General features: G+C 45.4%; 1 protein-coding gene across 1 annotated transcript in view; it reads left to right on the forward strand.

Annotated features, from left to right (window-relative positions):
* The window catches only part of LOC137435233 (uncharacterized), an 81341-nt gene that overhangs the window by 30860 nt on the left and 27148 nt on the right, over positions 1-23333 (forward strand). The window contains exon 2 of the mRNA XM_068128842.2: positions 16101-17492. Within this exon, the coding sequence (XP_067984943.2) occupies positions 16101-17492 (1392 nt within the window). The remainder of the gene's footprint in view (positions 1-16100; positions 17493-23333) is intronic.

Below are 23333 nucleotides of genomic sequence, written 5' to 3' on the forward strand. Positions count from 1 at the left end.
GGAGCTTGTTGCAGAGGTGGCAGAAAAGAGGAATGAAAGAGTGAAGGTGAGCAGAGAGTCTTGATTTTGACAGTTTCACCAGAAGAGGGTTGCTGGTAGATCTTGTGCGACCTGCAGGAGTATTTGGGGGACAGAGCTGGGGGGGCTTGGCCAGAGAGGAGTCGGTAGAAGACAAAGACCACCAACCTGCCTGCGGTGAGTGAGTGAAAGGCCCTCAGAGTTGGTTTCCATCGTGAGAGATTCCAATGATTCTGAAAGCTTTGGTTTCAACAGCATGAAGCTGAGCTAGGTGTGAGGCAGGAGCACCAGCCCAGAAGGGAGAGCAGTATTCCATTGAGCTGCGGATGAAAGCCTTGTATGTGGTGAGGAGCTCAGGTATGCCAAGAAAGGACTTCGAACGACGGAGGAGGCCCAGTCGGCGACTGGCATTGGAGGCCAGCTTTGAAATGTGGTTTTCCCAGGAAAGATCATGGCAGATTGTGAGACCCAAGAGCTTGAGTGACAGAACTTCTTGGAGAGGATTGTTAAGAAAGTAGATGTGAGGGTTGTCCAGACGGTCTTTTCGGAGAGACATAGTAAGAGTGTGAGATTTGTCAGGATTGAAAGACATGTTCCACTTGTTTGACCAGCCTGTGATTTTGTCCAGATCTGCAGAGAGTGAGGAGGCTGCAGATTGCCGATCTGAGGGATGAGGTATGGAGCGGCAGAGAGTGCAGTCATCAGAAAAGAGAAAGAGGATTTTCCAGAGTCGGAGAGATCATTGATGAAGACCAGAAGAATCACAGGGCCCAGAACACTGCCTTTGGGAACTCTAGCCTGAACAGGAAGGGGGGAGATGAGAGAAATCCATTCAGGGCCACACGTTGACTATGACCAGAGAGGAAGTCCGTAAGCCATGCGTGGAGATTTCCATTGATACCATAGGAGGAGAGTTTGGAGAGCAGAGCGGGGTGCCAGACCGTATTGAAGGTGCGTGATATGTCAAGGGAGACAGCTCTAATTTCCTGTTTGGCATTGAGGACCTCCATCCATTGTTGAGACAGCAGAAGCAGCATGTCCAGAGTAGAGTGACCTGGTCTGAATCCAAATTGATGATCAGAGATCAAGACATTGGAGAAGAGGAAAGATTTGATATCCGAAGCAATGATGGATTCCATTATCTTGCTGATAATTGGGAGCAGGCGGATTGGTCTGTAGTTGCAAGGATCTGTTTTTGCACATTTTTTGTGTAAAGTCGTTATGTTGGCTGATTTCCAAGCTGATGGCAGATGACCTTGAGCAAAAGAGAGGATGAAGAGAACAGAGAGAGGGGGTGAAAGAACGGCAGAGCAGGATTTTAGGACCCGTGGGCTGATGCCGTCTGGTTCATTTGCAGAATCAGAGTCGAGGATTGACAAACTTTTCCACCTTGTCAGGAGGAAAGGACACAGAGTCCAGGAGCAGATGGGTACGACTGGGTATGGTGGGTACAGAGAGAGAGGGGTTTGGGACACAAGATTTTGATGACTTCACACTGCTAAAATAACTTCACAATGCTTCACAATGCATCATGCTAAAATATAAAAATATGAACTGCACTGGAGAATTATTACTTGTGAAGAGTGTGTGAACTGCACATGCTTTTCCAATCTTTTCATTAATTGTTTTTCTGACTTTGTAACATTTATGAAGAAGCATTTGTTTGTGAAATATGTCACGGCAAATTCTAACCCCTCCCCAAAACCCATCCCCCTTTCACCTCCTTTATCCCATTATATTATACTAGGGCATTGCCCGTACGTGGGTGCCCGTTCCTTGCCAATGCCCGTACTATATATATATCTAAAATTATATCCCCCCCCCCTCTATTTACATGAAATGGTTTGGTCCATTCGCAACGACCACAGAACCCCCCCTCTATTTACATGCAATGGTTTGGTCCAAAGCGAACGGTTTGGTCCATTCGATGTGATTCGATGATTCGATGTGAATGGTTTGGTCCATTCGCAACGACCACAGAACCCCCCCCTCTATTTACATGAATGGTTTGGTCCATTCGCAAAGCCAAAGCGAACGACCACAGAACCCCCCCCTCTATTTACATGAATGGTTTGGTCCATTCGCAAAGCCAAAGCGAACGACCACAGAACCCCCCCCCCCCCCTCTATTTACATGAATGGTTTGGTCCATTCGCAACGGCAAAGCGAACGGCGAACGGCTAAATCGCCATAGCTCGGTAAGTACTTGTCCGATTAATTTCAAACCTTGAAAAGGCACATCCTCGGGTCCCCAGCAATATACCTGGCAAGTTTCAAGTATATCGGACCGGTAGTTGTCGAGAAACAGCGGTCACAGACAAACGTACAGACGTACAGACGTACAAACGTACAAACGTACAGAGATTACTGGAATTATAGATAGATGCATTATTGGCCCTTCCATCTCATAACCTTAAAATTTGTGTCTCCACACTCTGATACGTTTGTATCCTATCTCTTTTCTGTTATACCCTCCTTGGTTTTCTTCCTTTTCCCCATCTTGCTTTCCTAAATTTGGCTCCCATTATCATTCTCTGTGCACATAAAAATAATTAGACAGCCGTAAAGATCTGTCCAGAAAATGTCGACCTTTGTTTCATCATACACTTGAATTATAGTCGTTCACATTGCCTGGGGCAATCATGTGGGGATTTGAGTATTTGTGTCAGTGACTTGCTGCTTGTTGGGTGTGATTCATGAGGTTCCCTGTGTGTACTGCTCAACCATTCTTGATGCCTTCGCCTTAAATGTATATGTTGTTAAATTTGCCATCTTGTGTTTGATTCATTATTCCAATTTTTATCCCTGTGCTTTAAAAAAAATGGAGGATATTGTTATCACCTGGCCCTCTATCTCTGTCCGTCTGTCCGTTCGTCACGCTATCTCCTCCTAAACGGTTGTGCAGAAATTCATCAAACTTAGTAGTTATGATCAGTGATCACTATATGGCAAGAAGGTGCAAGAGCAGTATCATTTTTGGTAGAGCCCCTCCCCCCCCCTTTCGGCATAGGGTATTTTGGGTCTTTAAGGGTCTTGGGGTCTTTTCAGTCTTTTGGGTCTTTGGTGTCTTTTGGGTTTTTGTGGTATTTTGGGTATTTAAGAGTCTTCGGGGTCTTTTGGGTATTTAAGGGTCTTTTGTGTCTGTTGTATTTTGGGTCTTTAAGGGTATTTGGTGTATTTTGGATCTTTGGGGTCTTTTGGGTATTTAAAGATCTTGGGGTCTTTTCAGTCTTTATGGGTCTTTTGGGTCTTCGGGGAATTTTGGGTGTTTGGGGTCAATCGGGTTTTCAATGACTTTTCTGTCTTTTGTATCTTTGGGGTCTTTTGGGTCTTGAGAGCCCTTGGGGTCTTCTGGGCCTTAGGGGTCTTCTGGGTCATTGGGGACTTCCGGGTCTTCATGGTCTTTTGTGTCTTTAACAGTCTACAGGGTATTTTGGGTCTTTTGGGCCCATTCGGTCTTTTCAGTCTTTTGGATCTTCAGGATATTTTGGACCTCCTGTGTCCTGGGGGGGTGGGGGGTCTTCTGAGTCCTTGGGGGGGGGGGGTCTTCTGAGTCCTTGGGGGGGGGGGGTCTTATGAGTCCTTGGGGGGGGTCTTATGAGTCCTTGGGGGGGGTCTTCTGAGTCCTTGGGGGGGTCTTCTGAGTCCTTGGGGGGGATCTTCTGAGTCCTTGGGGGGGGGGGGGTCTTCTGAGTTTTTTTAGGGGGGGCTTTTCTGGGTCCTCTGTCATTTGGGTCCTCTTTGCCATTTGGGTCCTTGGGGTTGTTTGGTTCCTTGGGGTTTTTTGGGTCTTTTGGGTCTTCAGGGTATTTTGGGTCTTCAGAGTCCTTGGGGTCTTCTAGATCTTCATTATATTTTGTGTCTTTAACAGTTTACAGGGTATTTTGGGTCCTCAGTGTTTTAGGTCTTTTAACCGGTGGACACAGTCATGTTCAAAGATTGCCTCTTAACCCCCTCCCCCAACTCCCCCACTCAAATCCCTCCTCAAGCTCTACTCAAACCTTTAAAACCTAGCCTTCTGAAGGGACACACACACACACACACACACACACACACACACACACACACGCACACGCACACGCACACACACACACGTGTCCCCGGAGCGGGTCGCCCGGGTCGCTCTCCGACGTGACGCGAGCCCGTTAAGACGCGCGCCTCGCACGGCCGACCCCTGGGCTTCGCACCAGAAACGTGGGACCCCCCGAGCAGGGGGCCCGCACTTCCCGTCTCACCGGGTTAGTAAAGGAACGGTGTGTGTGTGTGTGTGTGTGTGTGTGTGTGTGTGTGTGTGTGTGTGTGTGTGTGTGTGTGTGTGTGTGTGTGTGTGTGTGTGTGTGTGTGTGTGTGTGTGTGTGTGTGTGTGTGTGTGTGTACTAGCTTGCGTCGTGTATATATATATATATATATATATATATATATATATATATATATAAGCGTCGTTACAGAGGAACAGGCTTATTTCAGCTGAGAATAATGACTGTACCTGAGTTGCTGTGTTGTCATGATTTACACCAATCATAATACAAACAATTATTTTGCACAAATGTATTTGTTGTGTTTGTGATATTACATTTTTATAGGCAATTTAGGTTGAATGTTTTTGGGTTTTTTTCAACAAAGAACCCCTCAGCACATACATAGGGGAGGGGTAGGTGCAGACTGGAAGTTTGGGACGATTACACCTCACCACCACGTAATTCAAAACACCGCACCACCAAGTAATTCAAAACACCGCACCACCACGTCATTCAAAACACCTCACAGCCATAAAACACGTAATAAAAACACCTCACCACCAAGTAATTCAAAACACCTCATCACCACATAATTAAAAACACCTCACCATCACGTAATTATAAATACCTCACCACCACGTAATTCAAAATACCTCAGCACCACGTGATTCAAAACCACCACAACGTTATTAAAAACACTTCACAACCACGGAAACAAAACTTGAGGGAGTCGTTAAGTGACAACACAGACACCGCCCAGATGTGTAGATATATAGATAAATGACTGTACCCGAGTTGACCTTTTGTCATGGTTTCAACCAATCATAATTCAAACAATTATTTTGCACAAATGTATTTGTAATATACGTGATATCACATTTTATAAACAATTGAAGTTGAAAAAAAAAAAATTCCCGAAAAATTCCCCCCCCAAAAAAAAAAAATTGGAATATTTTTCAAAACAAAATACCCTTAGGACATACCGACGGGAGAGATATGTGCATACCAGAAGTTTGGTACGATTTCACAAAAGTTTGAGTAGTTCAGTGACAACACAAGACAAGACAGACACTGCACAGATATATATATATATATATATGATTTTTGTGGAGAACACGAGTATGGCAAACTTTTTCCTCACTTTTCTATACTTCATCATGCAACACACAAGTTTCGTAATCGGAGGTTCAAATTCATCATGTGATTCACTTGGTGGAATATCATTTTCATCGTATGGCACAGATCTGACCTTGCCACAGCAATGTGAAAATCTCTGGTTGCGGAGCCAAATTTCATGATGGCCCAGATTAAATATCTTTCGCAATTGACGTACAATTTGCTTTGGCATGAATTTGCACATAAATGTTTTGTGTGTGTGTGGTGTGTGGTGTGTGTGTGTGGTGTGTGCGCCCTCCATAACTCCAAAACCATGACGCAAAAAAAGGCTTACCCTTGGTCAACCCATTTGCACCTTGCCAGGGTCTTCAGCTGCTATTTTGTTTTGGCCTGCTCAAAAATGCCTTGCCTTGCAACCACAATAACCTCTCATAGACTAATTGAAGTATGTAATCAAAATCTGTGTTCAGATTTGAGGATTGGACCTCGTGAACTAAATAAGTGGTGAAATCTGAACATTTTAAAGAAATAACAATTCTTATAACTAAACGTATTTGTTTAAGCAAGGGTGTTATCCATTATTCTCCATATTTATACAAGAAAATGTGAAGCATTAAACTTAACTTTTTCTACTGTTAGGAAATCATATTGAGTGAAAAAAAAGATTGAAGAATGTGCCCAAAGTGTAACTTAATCGAGTGCAATGAAAACTAGAACGGGCACTCGGTAGAGCGCATACCTTCGCCGCAGCTACTGTTCTGTACTTGGCATGGGAGTGTAGGGAACAGAACAACAAAAATACGATTTTGACCTTTTCGTGACCTTGACCTTGACCTTTGACCCGATTGCTCCCAAAATCTAATCAAATGTGTCCCGTATAATAACCAATCATCCCACCAAATTTCATGCAATTCGGTTGAATACTTTTTGAGTTATGCGAATAACATACACACACACACACAGACATACAAATAAATACACAGCGATCAAAACATAACCTTCCGCTTTTGCGAAGGTAATAATTTACCAGCGGGATTGCCATGCAGGTTCCCGAGGCCAGTCTAGGTTCTCAGTGGGGAAATCTCCAACGTCCTCTATATATATCTGTCTCTCTATCTCTATCTCTCTATCTCTGTCTCTGTCTCTCTGTCTCTCTCTATCTCTCTGTCTCTCTGTCTCTCTCTCTGTCTCTGTCTCTCTCTCTGTCTCTGTCTCTCTCTGTCTCTGTTTCTCTCTCTGTCTCTGTCTCTCTCTCTGTCTCTGTCTCTGTCTATCTCTCTGTCTCTCTCTCTGTCTCTCTCTCTGTCTCTCTCTCTGTCTCTGTCTCTCTCTCTGTCTCTCTCTCTGTCTCTCTCTGTCTCTGTCTCTCTCTCTCTCTGTCTCTCTCTCTGTCTCTCTCTCTGTCTCTCTCTCTGTCTCTCTCTCTGTCTCTCTCTCTGTCTCTCTCTCTGTCTCTCTCTCTGTCTCTCTCTCTGTCTCTCTCTCTGTCTCTCTCTCTGTCTCTCTCTCTGTCTCTCTCTCTGTCTCTCTCTCTGTCTCTCTCTCTGTCTCTCTCTCTGTCTCTCTCTGTCTCCTCTCTGTCTCCTCTCTGTCTCCTCTCTGTCTCCTCTCTGTCTCCTCTCTGTCTCCTCTCTGTCTCCTCTCTGTCTCCTCTCTGTCTCTCTCTCTGTCTCCTCTCTGTCTCCTCTCTGTCTCTCTCTCTGTCTCCCTATCTCTGTCTCCCTATCTCTGTCTCCCTATCTCTGTCTCCCTATCTCTGTCTCCCTATCTCTGTCTCCCTATCTCTGTCTCCCTATCTCTGTCTCCCTATCTCTGTCTCCCTATCTCTGTCTCCCTATCTCTGTCTCCCTATCTCTGTCTCCCTATCTCTGTCTCCCTATCTCTGTCTCCCTATCTCTGTCTCCCTATCTCTGTCTCTCTGTCTCTCTCTCCTCTGTCTCCTCTCTTCTCTCCCTCTCTTCTCTCTCTCCCACCCTTCTCTCTCTCCCACCCTTCTCTCTCTCCCACCCTTCTCTCTCTCCCACCCTTCTCTCTCTCCCACCCTTCTCTCTCTCCCACCCTTCTCTCTCTCCCACCCTTCTCTCTCTCCCACCCTTCTCTCTCTCCCACCCTTCTCTCTCTCCCACCCTTCTCTCTCTCCCACCCTTCTCTCTCCCCCACCCTTCTCTCTCTCCAACCCTTCTCTCTCTCCCACCTCCCCCCCTCTCTTTCTCCCACCCCTCCCGCTCACTTTCCCACCCCTCACACAGGCAAGGAGGCAGACAAACAAAAGCATCACTTTTCTTTGGGCGAATCCCTTTTCTCCCAAGAACCAATTCTCCTCGGGCGCAATCTTTCATACCCTCCCTCCAGCGCACTAAACTCGAAAAACATAAACTCCTCCCCTGGTTGGCCGGACAACACTCCGCCCCCTTCGGAGGTGTACATCACTCCACTCCATGGGAGGCGTTCATGTCTCCGTTCCTCCTCCCGCTCGGGTGGTGGAACTCCTCCCTTCCTTCTCCAAAGCCATGCCCAGTCCCCACCCTGGGGATGACATGAGCCTTTACACACATTTCGTTCACTTTAAAGCTAGCTATTTCATACAACACACCACCCTCCATATATATGGTGCATATTTAAACAGATAATCCTTAAGCTAAAGTGTCGCTGCTTACAGTATTACATCGAAATTGGCTAACTACTCGTACACGGACCATACTACTCTATATAGTTCTATCTGTTCTAAGGTAATCTATACCCCCACCCCCGACAAACGTAACAATGTAATATGATATAGTGTAAAGTAGTATGTTCCTTTTTATTTTAAGACAAAGTCAAGACTCATGGAAGAGCTAGAACATACAACTGATTTTGATGTAACAGAACAAAAACAGCAGAATAGAGGAACAACAACAACAAACAACATGCATTTTAAAGGCCATTTTCCCTGCTAGAGCGGGGGTTAGCCTTGTGGTCCCCATGACAATCTTCTCCATTTTGCCCTATTTTCTGCATCTCTCCTTGTTTAACCCCCTTGTCCGCATTTCTTCTTCCACCATCTTTAGCCAAGTCTTTCTCGGTCTTCCCCGTCTTCTACTTCCTTCTACATTCATTTCCATCACTCTTCTCAACCAGTCACTTTCATCCTTCCTCAACACATGACCAAACCATCTCAACCTGTTCCTCTTCACAGCATCAATCACAGGCTCTATTCCCATCATCTTCCGCAATTCATCATTTGTCTTCCTCTCTCTCTCAACGATACTCCGCACATCCGTCGAACCATTCGCATTTCCACCCTTTCCAACCTTCGTTGCTGCTCTACGTTCATTACCCATGTCTCGCTCCCATAAATCGTAACACTTCTCACACATGCAGCATACACCTTTCCCTTCAGCTTCAACGACACTCACCTCATCATCAGCATGCCACTCAATTCCCGAAACTTCTTCCATGCACATCTCACTCGAGCAACCGTTGCCGAGTCTGATCCACCTTCTCCATTCAGCATGTCTCCGAGGTAGCAAAATGTTTTCACACCTTCCAGCTTCACGCCGTCTCCAAGATCCAACTCAACATTTCCTCCATCTGCAGCTCCCTCTGTGCACACCTCACATTTGAATGTAGCTGCCACACTGGTTAATGACCCTCTCAGACCACTACATTTTTGATGAACCCACTCAGCGCACATTGTACACTGAATGGAGTTCACTCCGACACCCTTCCTACACACAGCACAGGGCCACTTCCCAGTTCTTTCCACCTCACCACATGCCTTACCACTTGCCATCACCTTCGTCTTTCCGATATTCACCTTCAGACCTTTTGTCTCCATACATTCCTTCCACGTGTTCATCTTTCCCTTCAGTCCATCCATACTTTCCGCAATCAACACCAGATCATCTGCATACAACAACTCCCACGGTAAACCCTCCTTTACGTTCTGAGCCAGCACCTCCATCACAGCTACAAATAGTAGTGGACTTAGTACCGACCCCTGATGCACTCCCACCTTCACCTCAAACTCACCACTGTTCCCGTCCTTTGTCCTTACAGCTGTGCGCGCTCTTTTGTACATTGCCATCACTACTCTGATCAACCATTCCTCCACTCCTAACTTCCTCAATGCCCATGTCAATACTTTGTGTGGAACCTGATCGAATGCTTTCTCCAGATCAATAAACCCAAGAAACAACTTCTTCCTCTTCTCCATGTACTTCTCCTGTAACTGCCTCACAATGAAAAGCGCGTCTGTCGTTCCTCTTCCTGGCATGAATCCAAACTGCATTTCGTCGATCTTCACTTTCTTCCTTATCCTCCTCTCCAACACCCTTTCCAATACCTTCATTCCATGCTCCAATAACTTTATCGCTCGGTACGAGCCACACTCCAGAGGGTCACCTTTCCCCTTGCATAGAGGGACGAGGGTACTCGGTTCCCAATCCACTGGAATGCGACCTTCTTTCACCACCAGATTACAGATCTCTGTCATTCTCTTCACACCCCAACTTCCTGCTGCCTTCAACATATCTCCCACAACTCCCGTCGGCCCTCACGCTTTTCTACCCTTCATTGCTTTTATCGCTTCCTCAACTTCCTTCTCAGTTATCTTCTCTGCCGGTCCTAAAACTGGGTTACTCTCTATGTTGCCATCCCATTCATTTTCTGTATTCAACAGCATTTCCATATATCTTTTCCATCTTCCTTTAATTCCATCTGGGTCGACAACGATTTGTCCCACTTCATCCTTCAAGCAACTCACCCCCATCACATCACACCTCTCTTTTGCTATCTGCTTTGCAATCCTGAATACTGCTTTCTGACCCTCTTCCGAATCCAAGCGTTCTCCGAACATTTTCCTACATGCCTCCTGCGCCTTTGCTACCTCTTTCTTTGCAGCCGTCCTGGCTGCCTTATAACTTTCATGCTCTGCTGTTTCTGCTCCCGTACCCTTCGCCTTCTGCCACTCCTTGAACTTCTTCCTCTTCTCGTCGATCCTCTTTCCAACTTCATCATCCCACCACCATGTTTCCGAGTGCCTTGGTGGTCCTTTTGTCCATCCACATACCTCACCAACGGCTCCCAACAGACTAGCTTTCATTGACATCCAACCACTTTCAAGCTCAACCACATCATCCTCGACCCTACTCAGCCTCTCTTTTAATGCCTCCCTTCCTGTCACCTCTTTCAACCTCCACACCTTCATTCTCGGTTGGTACTTCACCCGCCGAGCTCTCCTCGCACCTTTCACCCTTACGTCGCAGACAACCAAGTGGTGCTGTGAAACAGCCTCCTCCCCCGGGATCACCTTTGTGTCCCGGAGGTGCCCCCTATCTCTCCTACGCACCATCAGGTAGTCAACGGTTGTCGTCGACCCACCTGACGTGTATGTAACAAGCTTATTATCCTCTTTCTGGAACTGAGTATTACAAATCAATAAATCAGCTCCATCAGCAAACTCCAAAATCCTTTCACCTTCTCCATTTCTCACACCATATCCGTAACCCCCATGAACTCCGTCAAAACCATCCATACTCCTTCCCACATGTCCATTTAGGTCTCCTCCTACCACAACAACTTCCTCATCTTTCACGTTTTCCATCAGCTTCTCTATCGCACACCAGAACTTGTCCTTCTCTTCATCGCTTCGACCAACCTGCGGAGCATATCCCGAGATGACGTTCACCAAGAGCTTTCCAATCATCATTTTCACCATCATCAACCTATCACTCACTCTAGTCACACTCACCACACTGTCTACAAACTCCTCAGAAAACAGGACACCAACACCATTCACGCCCTCCGGGCACCCTTGCCACACAAACTTGTATTTCTGTCCCTGCCTACCCTTCACCATTCTCACACCACTTCCTTTCCATCTCGTCTCTTGCACACAACATATGTCCACTCTTCTTCTGACCAATACTTCCACCACTTCTCCTGATCTCCCTGCCATTGACCCTACATTCCATGTCCCAAACCTCAGAAACCGATCTCCAACTCGGGCTGTACCCTGCCCACATGTAGTTGTAATTGTCATGGTTCTCTTTTTGAGGCAATGTTTTTATGGCCGGATGACCTTCCTGACGCCAACCCTCTTAGTCGCCTCTTACGACACGCAGGGATACGCCGTACCTATTCTTATCCAGGGTACACACTGGGAAACGTTTAAAACATGGAAATTCTGGGGGGTGAGGGGGGGGGGGCCGGCGTCAGCATCACGGCTGCGGTTTAAACATATTTAAATAAATATTTAAACAAAACCATGAAAAACAATCTGGGAAAAGTCTCTAAGTGAGAACGTGGATTTGAGAAAGCAGGAGCAGAGGTGAAAGCAAAACGAGATATAGGGGGCGGGGCACAAGTCGAGACGAGGAGGCCGCACGAGACACGAGAGGCGCATGAGGCGCGAACAAAGAAACGACTAATTACACACAAATTTGCAACAACTACAAAACCAAAACCAAATAGAAACGCACAATAACACATACACAACAAAATACGCAGCGGAAATTTGACAAAGAAACGAATGGGAAAACACTCAAACTTTGATGCCGTGGAGAGATCGAAGCAAGCCCCGTCGCTCGAGGGACCGGAAGTCCGAAAGCAGAATAGAGGAAGTGGGGTACATATCAACAGCAGCATTGAGGAACAAAATAGAGGGAGACTTTGAGAAATAAGGGATGTGGAAGAACGGGGGGTAAAGGAGGACACACGGGGTGGGCAAGTTAGACACAAAAGCAAACTCTCAGGAAAGAAAGACTGGAAATTTGGAAATTTGCTTGGGTATGGTTAATTGTGGTTCAACAGATCATGATTTTGGATGGGGGATTATCTGTGAGTGTGGTGAACAGATATCTTCAAGGTCTGGAGGAAAGAATGAGATTGAAGAGAATGTGGAATTTGGTTCCACAGATGGGGAAAACAAAGAGGAACAAATGAGTGGATGTGAGCATTGATTTTAGGCGTTTCACAAGGAGGGGTTTGCTGGTAGACCTGTGTGTGCCATGTCGAAACTTGGGGTGGGGAAGAGGAGAGGCAGAGCACAGAAAGAGCAGAGGATGCAAGACCAGAATGGAGGTGCTAGAATACAGACCATGGGACCTGTCTGCGATGTGAAAGATATAGGCTTCATCCTGAAAGGTCCAATTATTTTGAAGGCCTTTGTTTCCACAGCATTGAGTTGAGCAAGGTGCAAGGTGGGGGATACAACCAAAAGGGGAGAACAGTATTCCATAAAACTGGAGCTGAAGGCCTTGTAGGTGGATAAGAGTTCAGGTGTCCATTTGTAGTGAGTGTGAGATTTGTCTTGATTGAAACAGATATTCCAAGTGTTTGACCAACTTGTGATTATATCAAGATCTGAGGAGAGGGCAGAGGCTGCTGCCTGCCTCTGAACAATAAAGGATGTCACTGCAGAGGGTGGAGAAATCGGCTAAGAGATGAAGAGGATTTTCCAGAGAAACAGATTGTTGATGAAGATTAGAAATAGGATAGGGCACATATCATTGCCTCGGGGCACTCCAGCCATGACAGGTAGAAGAGTTGAGAGAATTACACTGAGACCTACATGTTGGCTACAAGAGTAGAGGAAGTCGGTAAGCCATGAGTGGAGTTTGCCTTGGATATCATAGGCAGATAGTTTGGAGAGCAATGCAGGATGCCAAACTGTATCAAAAGTTTGACCTACTTTATGTCTCGTGAGACTGCCCTGATCTCATATCTGATATTAAGGGCCCTCATCAATTATTGGGAGAGTAAAGGCAGCATTTCCAAGGTAAAGTGACCTAGTCAAATTCAAATTGGTGATCTGGGATGAGGCTGTGAGAGAAAAGGAATGATTTTATGTCAACTGTGCTGATGCATTCCTTGTTGATGATTGGAAGTAAGCTGATAGGTCTGCAGTTAAGGGGATTGGTTTTTGCATCTTTTATGTAATGTGGTGTTGGCTGATTTCTATTGAGATGGAATATGACCGAGGGTAAATTGTAAGATTAACAGAACAGAAAGAGGCTATGCAAGAGCAGGTGTTTATGGACACCTGAGCTGATGCCGTCCAATCCAGCTGCAGAATCTGAGTCGAGGATTGCCAGAAACCTTCACAAGCGCAAGATACAGGGCAGGCACAATTTGGTGTTACTCGGTACGACGGGTACAGAATGAGTGTTTGGGGTGACAAGATTTGGAAGCAAACAAAAAATTGAGGCATTCAGCCTTATCACAAGCGGAGTTGGCACTGGTGCCATTTAAAGTGAGGGAAAGGATGGAGGGTGAACATACTTCAGCGACTGATATAACCAGGCACCATGAGGTTTATTACCATAAGAACTGTTTCGAGTAGTATGGTCCGTGTACGAGTAGTTAGCCAATTTTGATGTAATAAACAGGGACATGTAGCTTAAATAATGTCTTGTTTGAATGTGTTCCATACTGAGGGTGGTGCATTGGAATAAATAGCGAGGGTTTAAAGTGAAGGAAACGTTTGTACAGACCTCCATGTAAACAATCCATCAAATGCACTGGTTGGCAAGAGAAGACAAGACGATAGCAGAGGAGAGTAAGGCAGTTCATAATGGGGCTCCGACAGGCAAGGGAGAGAGGGGGCGGAGCTATGGATGCTTCGAGGGGTGGATTGTTTTCAGGGGTGCAGATTGTTGAACCCGCCAGACAAACGTGATACATTCGTGTTGGAGCGGGGTCTTGGAACCCAAGGGTTTCTAAATTTAGTCAATTTGTGTCGAGGCAGTGCATAGGGGAGTTCAGCGATTGCGGTGAAAAGTTTAAAATGTATTTTTTTTTGTTGTTGTCGAGGTGTTTAAGCTAGCACGGGGAGAAAGCTGCTGCACAAAGCTGGTGGATGTGTGAGATTTGGCAGCACGAGAAAGCAGCGAGGACGAAGGAAGCGAGCTGGGGTTGGGGGCTAGTGAGGAGGTTAGGGTAAGAAGCGGACAGACAGTTTCTCCCCTCCCCCCCCCCCCCCCCCCCCATTCCTGAGCGGACGACACAGGAAGCAAAGGAGATGGCCATCCGAGCAATGTTTCTATTATTAATTAAAATGTCGGGGCTATGGATAAATATAGCATGGAATTGAGAGAAAGGAATTGTAAAACAGAATCAAAAGAGGGAATGAATAAAAACAATGAAATAGTAAGGGCGCAGGTGGGGGATATGTTTGAAAAGTAATAATTGCCTGGAAGAGCATCATGCCAGTGTGGATGTTGCTCTGCCCCAGAAACAGACCGTCCATGAGACAAATACCATAGATGGTTTATAGGGGGCTAAGTTAGGCCCCATGGTGTGCAAAGCAACCTCCGTAGTTTGCGCTACGGTGGTTACTACGGTAGCGCGGATAGACCCGGCAGCAGTTCTTCCAGCATGTCCGGGTCCAGCAGGGTACGACCCGACACCATCTTTAGACGTGCAGGTGACAGAGTCTGAGTCGGTGAGTGAGGTCTCCGAGCCTGCGGTGGTTAAGCTTGCCCAGGGTGGAAGCGAGGCTGGACCGCCGGTGTATATATCCGAGCATATGCCGGTGAGCGTTACTAAGCCTACCCTGGGGAGTGAGGCCACATCCATCGAGGAGTTTGTGCTCGTGTCGGCGGAGATTATGCCGGTTCCTGGGGTGTTCGAGGTGGACCCTGTGGGGATTGACTTGACACCCAGAGTTGGCGACACGCTGTGCACGGGGTTTATGTTGGTAACAGTGGGGCAGCGGGGGAGAAGGAGAAAGCTAACTGGTAGGACACTTAGAGCCAAGCCATTGTGGGCCGGTGGCAGTTGGAGCCCCAATTGGAATTTAAATGTCTTCGTGCTGTGAAGATAGAGATAGAAGTGAGTCATGAGTAGCTGGTGTCTCGTGACAATGGAGGAAGGTTGAGAGATCTACCTGCTTCTGCTCTCCCACCTTTCCCAGCAATTAGAGGATGCATGCTTTCTTACAGTAACCCCCTCCTGGTTAAACTTCTAAAATCTAGGCTGACTACACAAATCAGCATATTTCCCCCCCTCGCGTCTCCGTCTGTGGAACCACCTTTGTAAGACGAAGAACCACCTGTCCTATTATTTCCTCCAGGGCTTCAAGCAGGCGGTGCACTGCCATATCATGTTATCTCCCATCCTTTTATCTAGTCTTATGTTACCCACATTAGCCCTACCTAACCAACCCTCTTTATAGCAGGTTACTGTTTCCTCTCTTTTTCTGTTGTTTCATTCCCTTGCTCATTGCGGTCAACTGTTGCTCTGCTGCCACTCTCTCGGTGTTACTTTGCTCTTCCATGAGCCTCGGTCCTGAAAGAAAATGAGGCCTTCATTATACATGCTAATGATAATACATGCTATTATACATGCTATGAGGCTTTTTCCATTATATTGGGCATGAAGTAATTAGTGAGCTAATTCAAATTAGTGAGCAGGCTGTGGAAAACATTGACTGGTTTTCATTGTTCACATGATTGTAGTTTACCGTCTTTGGCAGCTTATGTTCAGGCAAGCTTGTGGTCGTGTTCTTTGGTTTTTTGGTTTTTCCCCATGTGGTGGTGTGACTGAGCAATGTTTTTACTTTTGATACCCTGGCCTGAATATGCAGCCCACGAGAGGTGGGCCTTATTATATCTTACCTAGATTTTCCTTTTTTTTTTGTAAAGGTGCATGCTTTTCTAACATTTTTGTCATGGTTCTTTAAAACTAGTTACGAGTGAAAAATTATCTTGTATTGTCTTGTACTTACTTGTCTTTTTATCTTTTTCAGTCACTGGTGAAGATTCTGAATTTTGGACAAAATTGTCGCAAGGTTCTGCAAGTACCTTCACTGCAGCCCTTGACCCAATGATGGCATCACACAAAGTAACCCAACACAGCACCGTTTCAGATCCACAGGATGAAAATTCCATTTCGGCTGCTGTTCCCAGCTACATCGAGTTAAGCCAAGTTAAGGAGACCGATTCCCACAGAGTTGAGATGGGTGAACATGACTTGTTCAAAGGATTTATTGGGCATGAAGGTCAAATAGAGAAGTTGCCATCATATGAACCGTGGTCCACCTTTGAGACTAAGATTTTGCCAAACGATGAAAACTACGGCAGCTATTTGGTTACCAATGATGCCGCCACCAAAAATGAGCCTCCAGCAACAAAAGAACGTTCTTCCATTAGTGACTGGTCCACTCTTGATTCACTTGAGAGCACCCCAACTGATGATTTTGAAGTTACGCATGCAAGATTACCCACAATGCCTGTTGGTACTTCTGAATTTGTAGAGAGTAAAGAACCACAGCTTTTCCACTTGCATTCAGTTAAGTCAGGCGGTGCATCACCAGAGCTTGGCCCAAAAGAGGAATGTGTCACTGCTTTAGATAAATATACAAGCCCAGAGGAAGATGCCATTAAATTAGATCGGATGTATTCTATGGAAAAGGTAGTATTTTTGGACAAAACACCATATTTGGATACAGATTTGGGCAAGCCAGATAAAGCCACAGAAAAGCCCACGTGCTCTGAAAACATCACTGTAGAAATTCACAGAGAGCCTTCAAGAACTGACAGCCACATGGATATGGACAGTTTAGAAGGCCACCCTGCCATTTATAACACTGGATACTCAGAAGCCGAGACAATTTCTATCTCACAAGAAAGTAGTCCTCTAGAAGAAGTGAGTCCCATGGTAGAAGAGGATCTGCCTGTGACAGGGGCTGAAGTCTCGCAGCATCAACCTGAAGATATTGATTCTGAGAAATCGGCAACATTGCATGGACACTACCAAATAGACAAGAACAACTTTAAATCTGATCTTTCTAACCTACAACCTGACCTTCATTTGGAAGCATTTCATCATTATCCACAGAGCAAAATGGAGATCTTTAGTAAACAGATTGCACTTGAGACTCGTAAACTTGCCTCTGATACTGCAGCGTCTTTTGCAACAACGATGTCTGATATTCAAGCACCTTTAAAAGATGAAGATGGAGGCACAGGGTTTGCAGTCAAGAATGTCAACTTCAAGACTGATATTCAGGTCAAACCTTTTGCAGCTGTGGCACCTACACTTAGTGAAGCTGCAAATTGCAAGGTGAAAGAACAGCAGGAAATGTTGAGTAAGAATTGGGCCAAACTTGATGAGAAGGAAACTGAAACCACCTCCACTGGTAAGATATTCATCTTCCTTCAAAGACAAAGTTTACAAAATCTTCTTCGGACGGTTTAATCGACATCTTGCAAGTTCTTTACTCGGTGTGACTAATTCTTTTGCAGATGGAATTTAAATTTGGTGTTTTCACCTCAGCTACAGATGTTTAAATTCTTCTTGTAAAATTTTGCCCTCACAAATATGGAGACTGTGGTGATGTTTTTTACAGTATAATTATATTCTCAACTTGTGATATTTATTTTTCTACAATTCCAACAAATCTCTGGTCTTCACCAAAATCCTAAATTGTTAATGTTCTCAAGCTTCACCTTTATCCTCCCACACTTGCTTTCTCATTTTTAAGTGGTGAAGCCGCTTCAATATTTGGCTATGTCTGTCCATCTGTCAAAAATGAATTAGAACCTTTCTAACCCCCGTGTTTAATTCTAAAGGGTGCTTAAGGGTATTTTTAATGGGTTCTAAAGAGTAATTATAAAGGGTTGTAAAGGGTAATTTTAATGGGTTCGAAAGAGTAATGTTATGAATTTTGGGTAGGGACATATATAGATTTAGGTAGGTGTTCCGATGATCGTGGATAGCAAGAACCACTTCAATGTACAGTAAGTCAGGGACCTGTCCAGCCCGAATGTCGTATTAAGCTTGTGTCTTCGTCCCCATCACGAGGGGGCAGGGCTTGTTAACTAGATTAGGGCATGAGGATAAAATTCCACTGTATGTCATTCCCTCTGTGATCATACCTGTGTCCCATATGGCAATGCACTAATAAACAGAAGTTAGGCCCATTAGCACCACACTAATTAACTTCCCCCTCCACCACAATAACTTATGGAAGAACAGACAGGAAGCGACCACGCACTACGGCAGCATGGCAAGCAAACATCGATCAGGCAGGCAATAGCCATGCCCAGGACTCGTGATTGACAGGGGGGAGGGGTGAGTAAAAAGCAGGTGGCCAATTGGCAGAGTAAGGGAAGGTAAGGTGAAGGACGTACCACATCGACCAATGACGTAACACCAAAGGCGCGAAGCGCTCGGCCAATCAGAGAGGAGGGCGCGAAAGACGAGCAAAAAGCGACGCGCTGATTGGAAGGAAAGCGCCAGTGACGTCAGACCACGTCTGATAAAAGTGAGCAGAGACGGACATTTTGTCCTCTCTTCTCTCTTCTCTCTTCTCTCTTCGCCCCTTCGCCTCTGCCTATCTTCGCCTCTACCTTTTTCTTCCCTTCTTCTTCCCTTCTTCTCCTGTTGCCCTTTGCGCATTCCTCTGCCGTCGAGTCTCTCATCTTGGTTTTGGACAAGTGAGCGACTCCACGTGGACAGGGCCAGGCACGGCCAGGGGGGCGAGCTGCACGCGACCGTATGAGTCGCGCAGAAGGCCAGTGGACGCCAGCGGACGGGACCGGGGTGAGCAGGTGGCTCGGTTAGCCTGACAGCACAAGCAAGGACACATCAGGGCCTAGTCCACGCCAACACCGGAGCCTGACCAGCCTGACGATCCCTGAGACGTGAACCACAAAGATAAGATGCACCACACAGAAACCAACGATTGCTTTATTTATCCTTCCATTTGTCCTGTAGTTGTCCTGTAGACCTGTAGTCTTCCTCCCGCACATATAGAGTGAAGTCCGCCATTGATCGTCGCCTCATTAACACTCGATTGCCATTCGTGATTTCCCCGGTCTTAACCGAGGGGTAGTCACGCGATAGTAATTTAAGACATTCTAAAGGGTAATTTAAAGCATTCTAAAGGGTACTTCAAAGCGTTCTAAAGGGTACTTCAAAGCGTTCTAAAGGGTACTTCAAAGCGTTCTAAAGGGTACTTCAAAGCGTTCTAAAGGGTACTTCAAAGCGTTCTAAAGGGTACTTCAAAGCGTTCTAAAGGGTACTTCAAAGCGTTCTAAAGGGTACTTCAAAGCGTTCTAAAGGGTACTTCAAAGCGTTCTAAAGGGTACTTCAAAGCGTTCTAAAGGGTACTTCAAAGCGTTCTAAAGGGTACTTCAAAGCGTTCTAAAGGGTACTTCAAAGCGTTCTAAAGGGTACTTTAAAGCGTTCTAAAGGGTAATTTCAAACATTCTAAAGGGTAATTTAAAGAATTCTAAAGGGTAATTTAAAGAATTCTAAAGGGTAATTGAAAGCATTCTAAAGGGTAATTGAAAGCATTCTAAAGGGTAATTGTAACGTGTTCCAAAGGGTAATTTAAAGCATTCTAAAGGGTAATTCTAAAGGTTTCTAAATGGTAATTTAAACGGTTCTAAATGGTAATGTAAAGCATTCTAAAGTGTTCTAAAGAGTAATTTAAAGGGTTCTAAAGGTTAATTTATAGCATTCTAAAAGGTAATTCCAAATTGTTCTGAAGGGTAACTCTAAGGGGTTCTAAAGGGTAACTTAAAGCATTTTAAAGGGTAATTCTAAAATGTTCTAAACCTAAAGGGTAATTTAAAGCGGCCTAACGGGTTCTCAAGGGTAAGTTAAAGCGTTCTAAAGGGTAATTCTAATGGGTTTTGTTCATTTCTAGGCTTTGCCTATTTCATATTTAAAATGCCAAACTGAACCACTTCCTTCAGACATGGGTACAATGTTTTTTAAATTGCCACTATTGTCCATAATGCAAAATAAACTTGGAATAGTTTCGACCTTTATTTTATAATCTTGTAAATATTTTCATGTTTGGTTTTTTGTGCGTTTCTACGTTGTTCTCTTACGGCCGAACCGTAGCATGTAGAGGCCCCAAATTGTGGGTGTAGATACTTCAGAATCTGGCCATGGTTTTAAGCTACCACACATTTGCCTTGACGTCCGTTTTGAAGCCACCACAGGTTATAAAGTGCATATTTGGATGTGGGATCGGGCTGTGTTGCCGCCGGCCCGCAGGGAAAAGGTAACCACCATGAGGCTAATAACTCCATAGCTTTTCATTGTCCAACACATCTCAAAACCACAGCTGGGAAAAGCTCACCTAGCCAGGTATCCTCCACCTCTCTGGGCAGCACCGGGTAGCCCAGGCTCCTAGTTAAGCGATCTTCTTTTTGAGCGCTTTTCTGGTTTGCTTGGATAAATTTAAGACTTTGCCACACCAACCGATTTCCTCCAATGAAACTCAACTGGGTGGCCTTTTTAAAGAAAACTGTTTGGCGTGAACAGTCGTTTGTATAAAATTGCATCATGTCGGGCCTTGCCAGACGTTCGATCTTGATTGGCCGTAGTTGCTATTCATCTGTTGGTATGGACACCCTCTTAGAGGGGTGAAAGACTGTTCTAGCTGGGGAAACTCCCTTCTTTTTTTTTTAAATATGTTGAAAGCTCCAAGCATGGACCATATTGTCCTCGTCAAGGCCAGGCCTAAATAAAAGAGCTGCATTGATAGAAAAGTGAAGAAAGAGAGAATAGTCCGAGTTTTTTAGAAAGCAGAAAATCTGCTTTTTGAAAATGAGAAGGTCGAAAGTTTTTTGAAAGACACAAGAAGGTAAAGGGTTCCAGAGTTTGGCAGTGGAAGGGAAGAAACAAACATCATAATGGCCCACCCTTGAGTTGCCAATGGCGACACAATAATCATGAGATGTAGTGGCTTGTCGAGTATTATGTGGTCTCGCTAATGGCGGAGGTACACAAGCAGCAAGTTATTGGGAGCAGAAACCGAAGTAATATCTGTAGAAAAGAAAAAGGGAGCCAACTTTCTGGCATAATTTGAGCGGATCGAGTTTTGAGGTCAGATTGGAAGAGCTTGAGTAGGATTGCTTTTGATTCAATTCTGTCCAGTAAGTATTGTTACATTTGTGGGGGTAGGCATGAAATACCTCAAAGTTCAGAATGTGTAGGTTTTAGTATGGACCATGTGACGCGAAGAAGAAGAAGAAGCCATCTCTATGTACATAAGCAGGGTAAATGTTCAGGTTGAGTGTTTGCATGTTGCCATAAGGAGGGTGGTTTTGTGCTAATTAATTACAGGGTTTATGGTTAATAAACCCCAGTATGTATTGCCTCCCTGTGATTTTTCCATAATGTTCTTATAAAACTCAGCCAGCCAGGCAATGGACTCATTCGCTCACCACGCCACCAGGTCCGACAGACCCAGCACATTTGCCAATCGGCAAGTAAACCCCGACCTCATCTGAACATTCCCGAACAGAGAATAGACTCCTCCCCCCGATGACTCATGGTGGGGAGACCACGCCCCAAGCTTTGTGATTGGTCGGAGTGATGGATGATAGAATAGCGCTTGGTGATTGGACAGAGTGTGACATCAGCGGTCGAACATTCAAGAGCTGATGGAAAACGACTTGCCATCTCGCCATCTTGGTCTCTTTGTCCTGGCGTTTGTTGGAGGCAGTCGCATTCTTCTCTTTGTCCTGGCGTTCGTTGGATGCAGTCACGTTCTTCTCTTATGGTCCTGGCGTTCGTTGGAAGTGGTCACATTATTTTTGTGCTGGCTTTCAAGAGAACGGCTGCGGTTGCTTTTTGCTCTTTACTTGTCTTTCCTCTTGTCCTGATCCTGGCTGCGTGGCGGACGGTCGTTCCTCTCGTGCGTGCTCGTGCAGAGAACCTTTGGAGCATTGTGGAATTTTTGCATTGTTGGAGGAGGGGGGGTGTTGTTGGACTGTGGTGTCTTTCGGGGGGAGATGGGGCCACGTTGCGCTTGGCGGTGGAAGCGAGGAAGGGCTGGTTGAGTGCCTGCTTGCGCTTGGGCGTTTTCTGACACGCTGTTTCAGCACCATTATCAGGGCGCCTCCCGCACAGGCGGCTACACCGGCAGCAACGACCAACACACCCTTGACGCACTTTGGGCCAGAGCGGAGGGTCAGCCCTACAGGAAGGGAAGTTATTTTTGGTTTATCTTTTCCCCTTGTTTGTACGAGTCTGAGTGAATACGTCTCATTTAGATAGTTTTACCACAACATTCATATTTTTTATTCGTTGCTTCATTTTAATAAATTGATTTGTGTTGCATTTTCAACAGTGTCGTGTTTCTGTGTGTGTGGTGCTTGGATTAAACCCGTGTGTTCCCGATTAGATAAGGCTTCGGGCTTTTCCCGTGTACCCCAAAGACTATCCCACCAAGGTTCGAAATATGCCTCAAAGTTAAACCTCGTTTCAGCTATTCATCTGAGGCTGGTCTTCATCGGCCACGGACAGGGCAGTATGTGGAACTACAACCTCCCCAGATGTGAGCGCAGTACACTATACCAGGACGGATCAATCCTTTATATTGTTGAAGCAGCTGTTGAAAGGATAATCATCGACATCGACAATTCTGAGGGTAATCATCGACATCTGAACAGGAGTCACAATTTCTTCGAGGCAGACTTAGCTATTTGTGTAATGTGTGGATTACAGTATAAATTTGAAGTTAGAGTGATATCTAGTAGGTTTATTGTGTCACATGGTGTAAATGTGGAGCTTTCAAAGGAGATTGGAGAGTTGAGTTTTAGAGGGAAAGTTAGGAAGAAATTGGGGTTTTAGAAGCATTAAACTTGATCTGATTACATTTTTCCCACTGGGGCATCTTGTCCAAATCTGAATTTAAAGAGGTGACTGTGATCAAACGAGATGCAGATCGAGTGCGTTAAGATGGAGCAGATGGGAAAACTATAGAGGAATGTAACGTCGAGGCATCAGCATACAAGTGCATTTGGTTATTTGTAGAAGAAAGAAGGTCATTGATAAAAAAAAAGAAGCAAGAGTGTTGGAGACAGGACGGAACCCTGAGGGACACCGCTGTTGATAGGGAAGGAGGAAGATGTTGAACCATCAACAATTGCATGGATAAAGCGGTCAGAGAGAAAGCTCAATATGAGAGAGCACAGTGAAGGAGGAAACCTGAAAGAGAGAAGCTTGGATATCA

The sequence above is a fragment of the Myxine glutinosa genome, chromosome 9, assembly GCF_964187855.1.
Source record: "Myxine glutinosa chromosome 9, kmMyxGlut1.1, whole genome shotgun sequence".
Taxonomy (NCBI): domain Eukaryota; kingdom Metazoa; phylum Chordata; class Myxini; order Myxiniformes; family Myxinidae; genus Myxine; species Myxine glutinosa.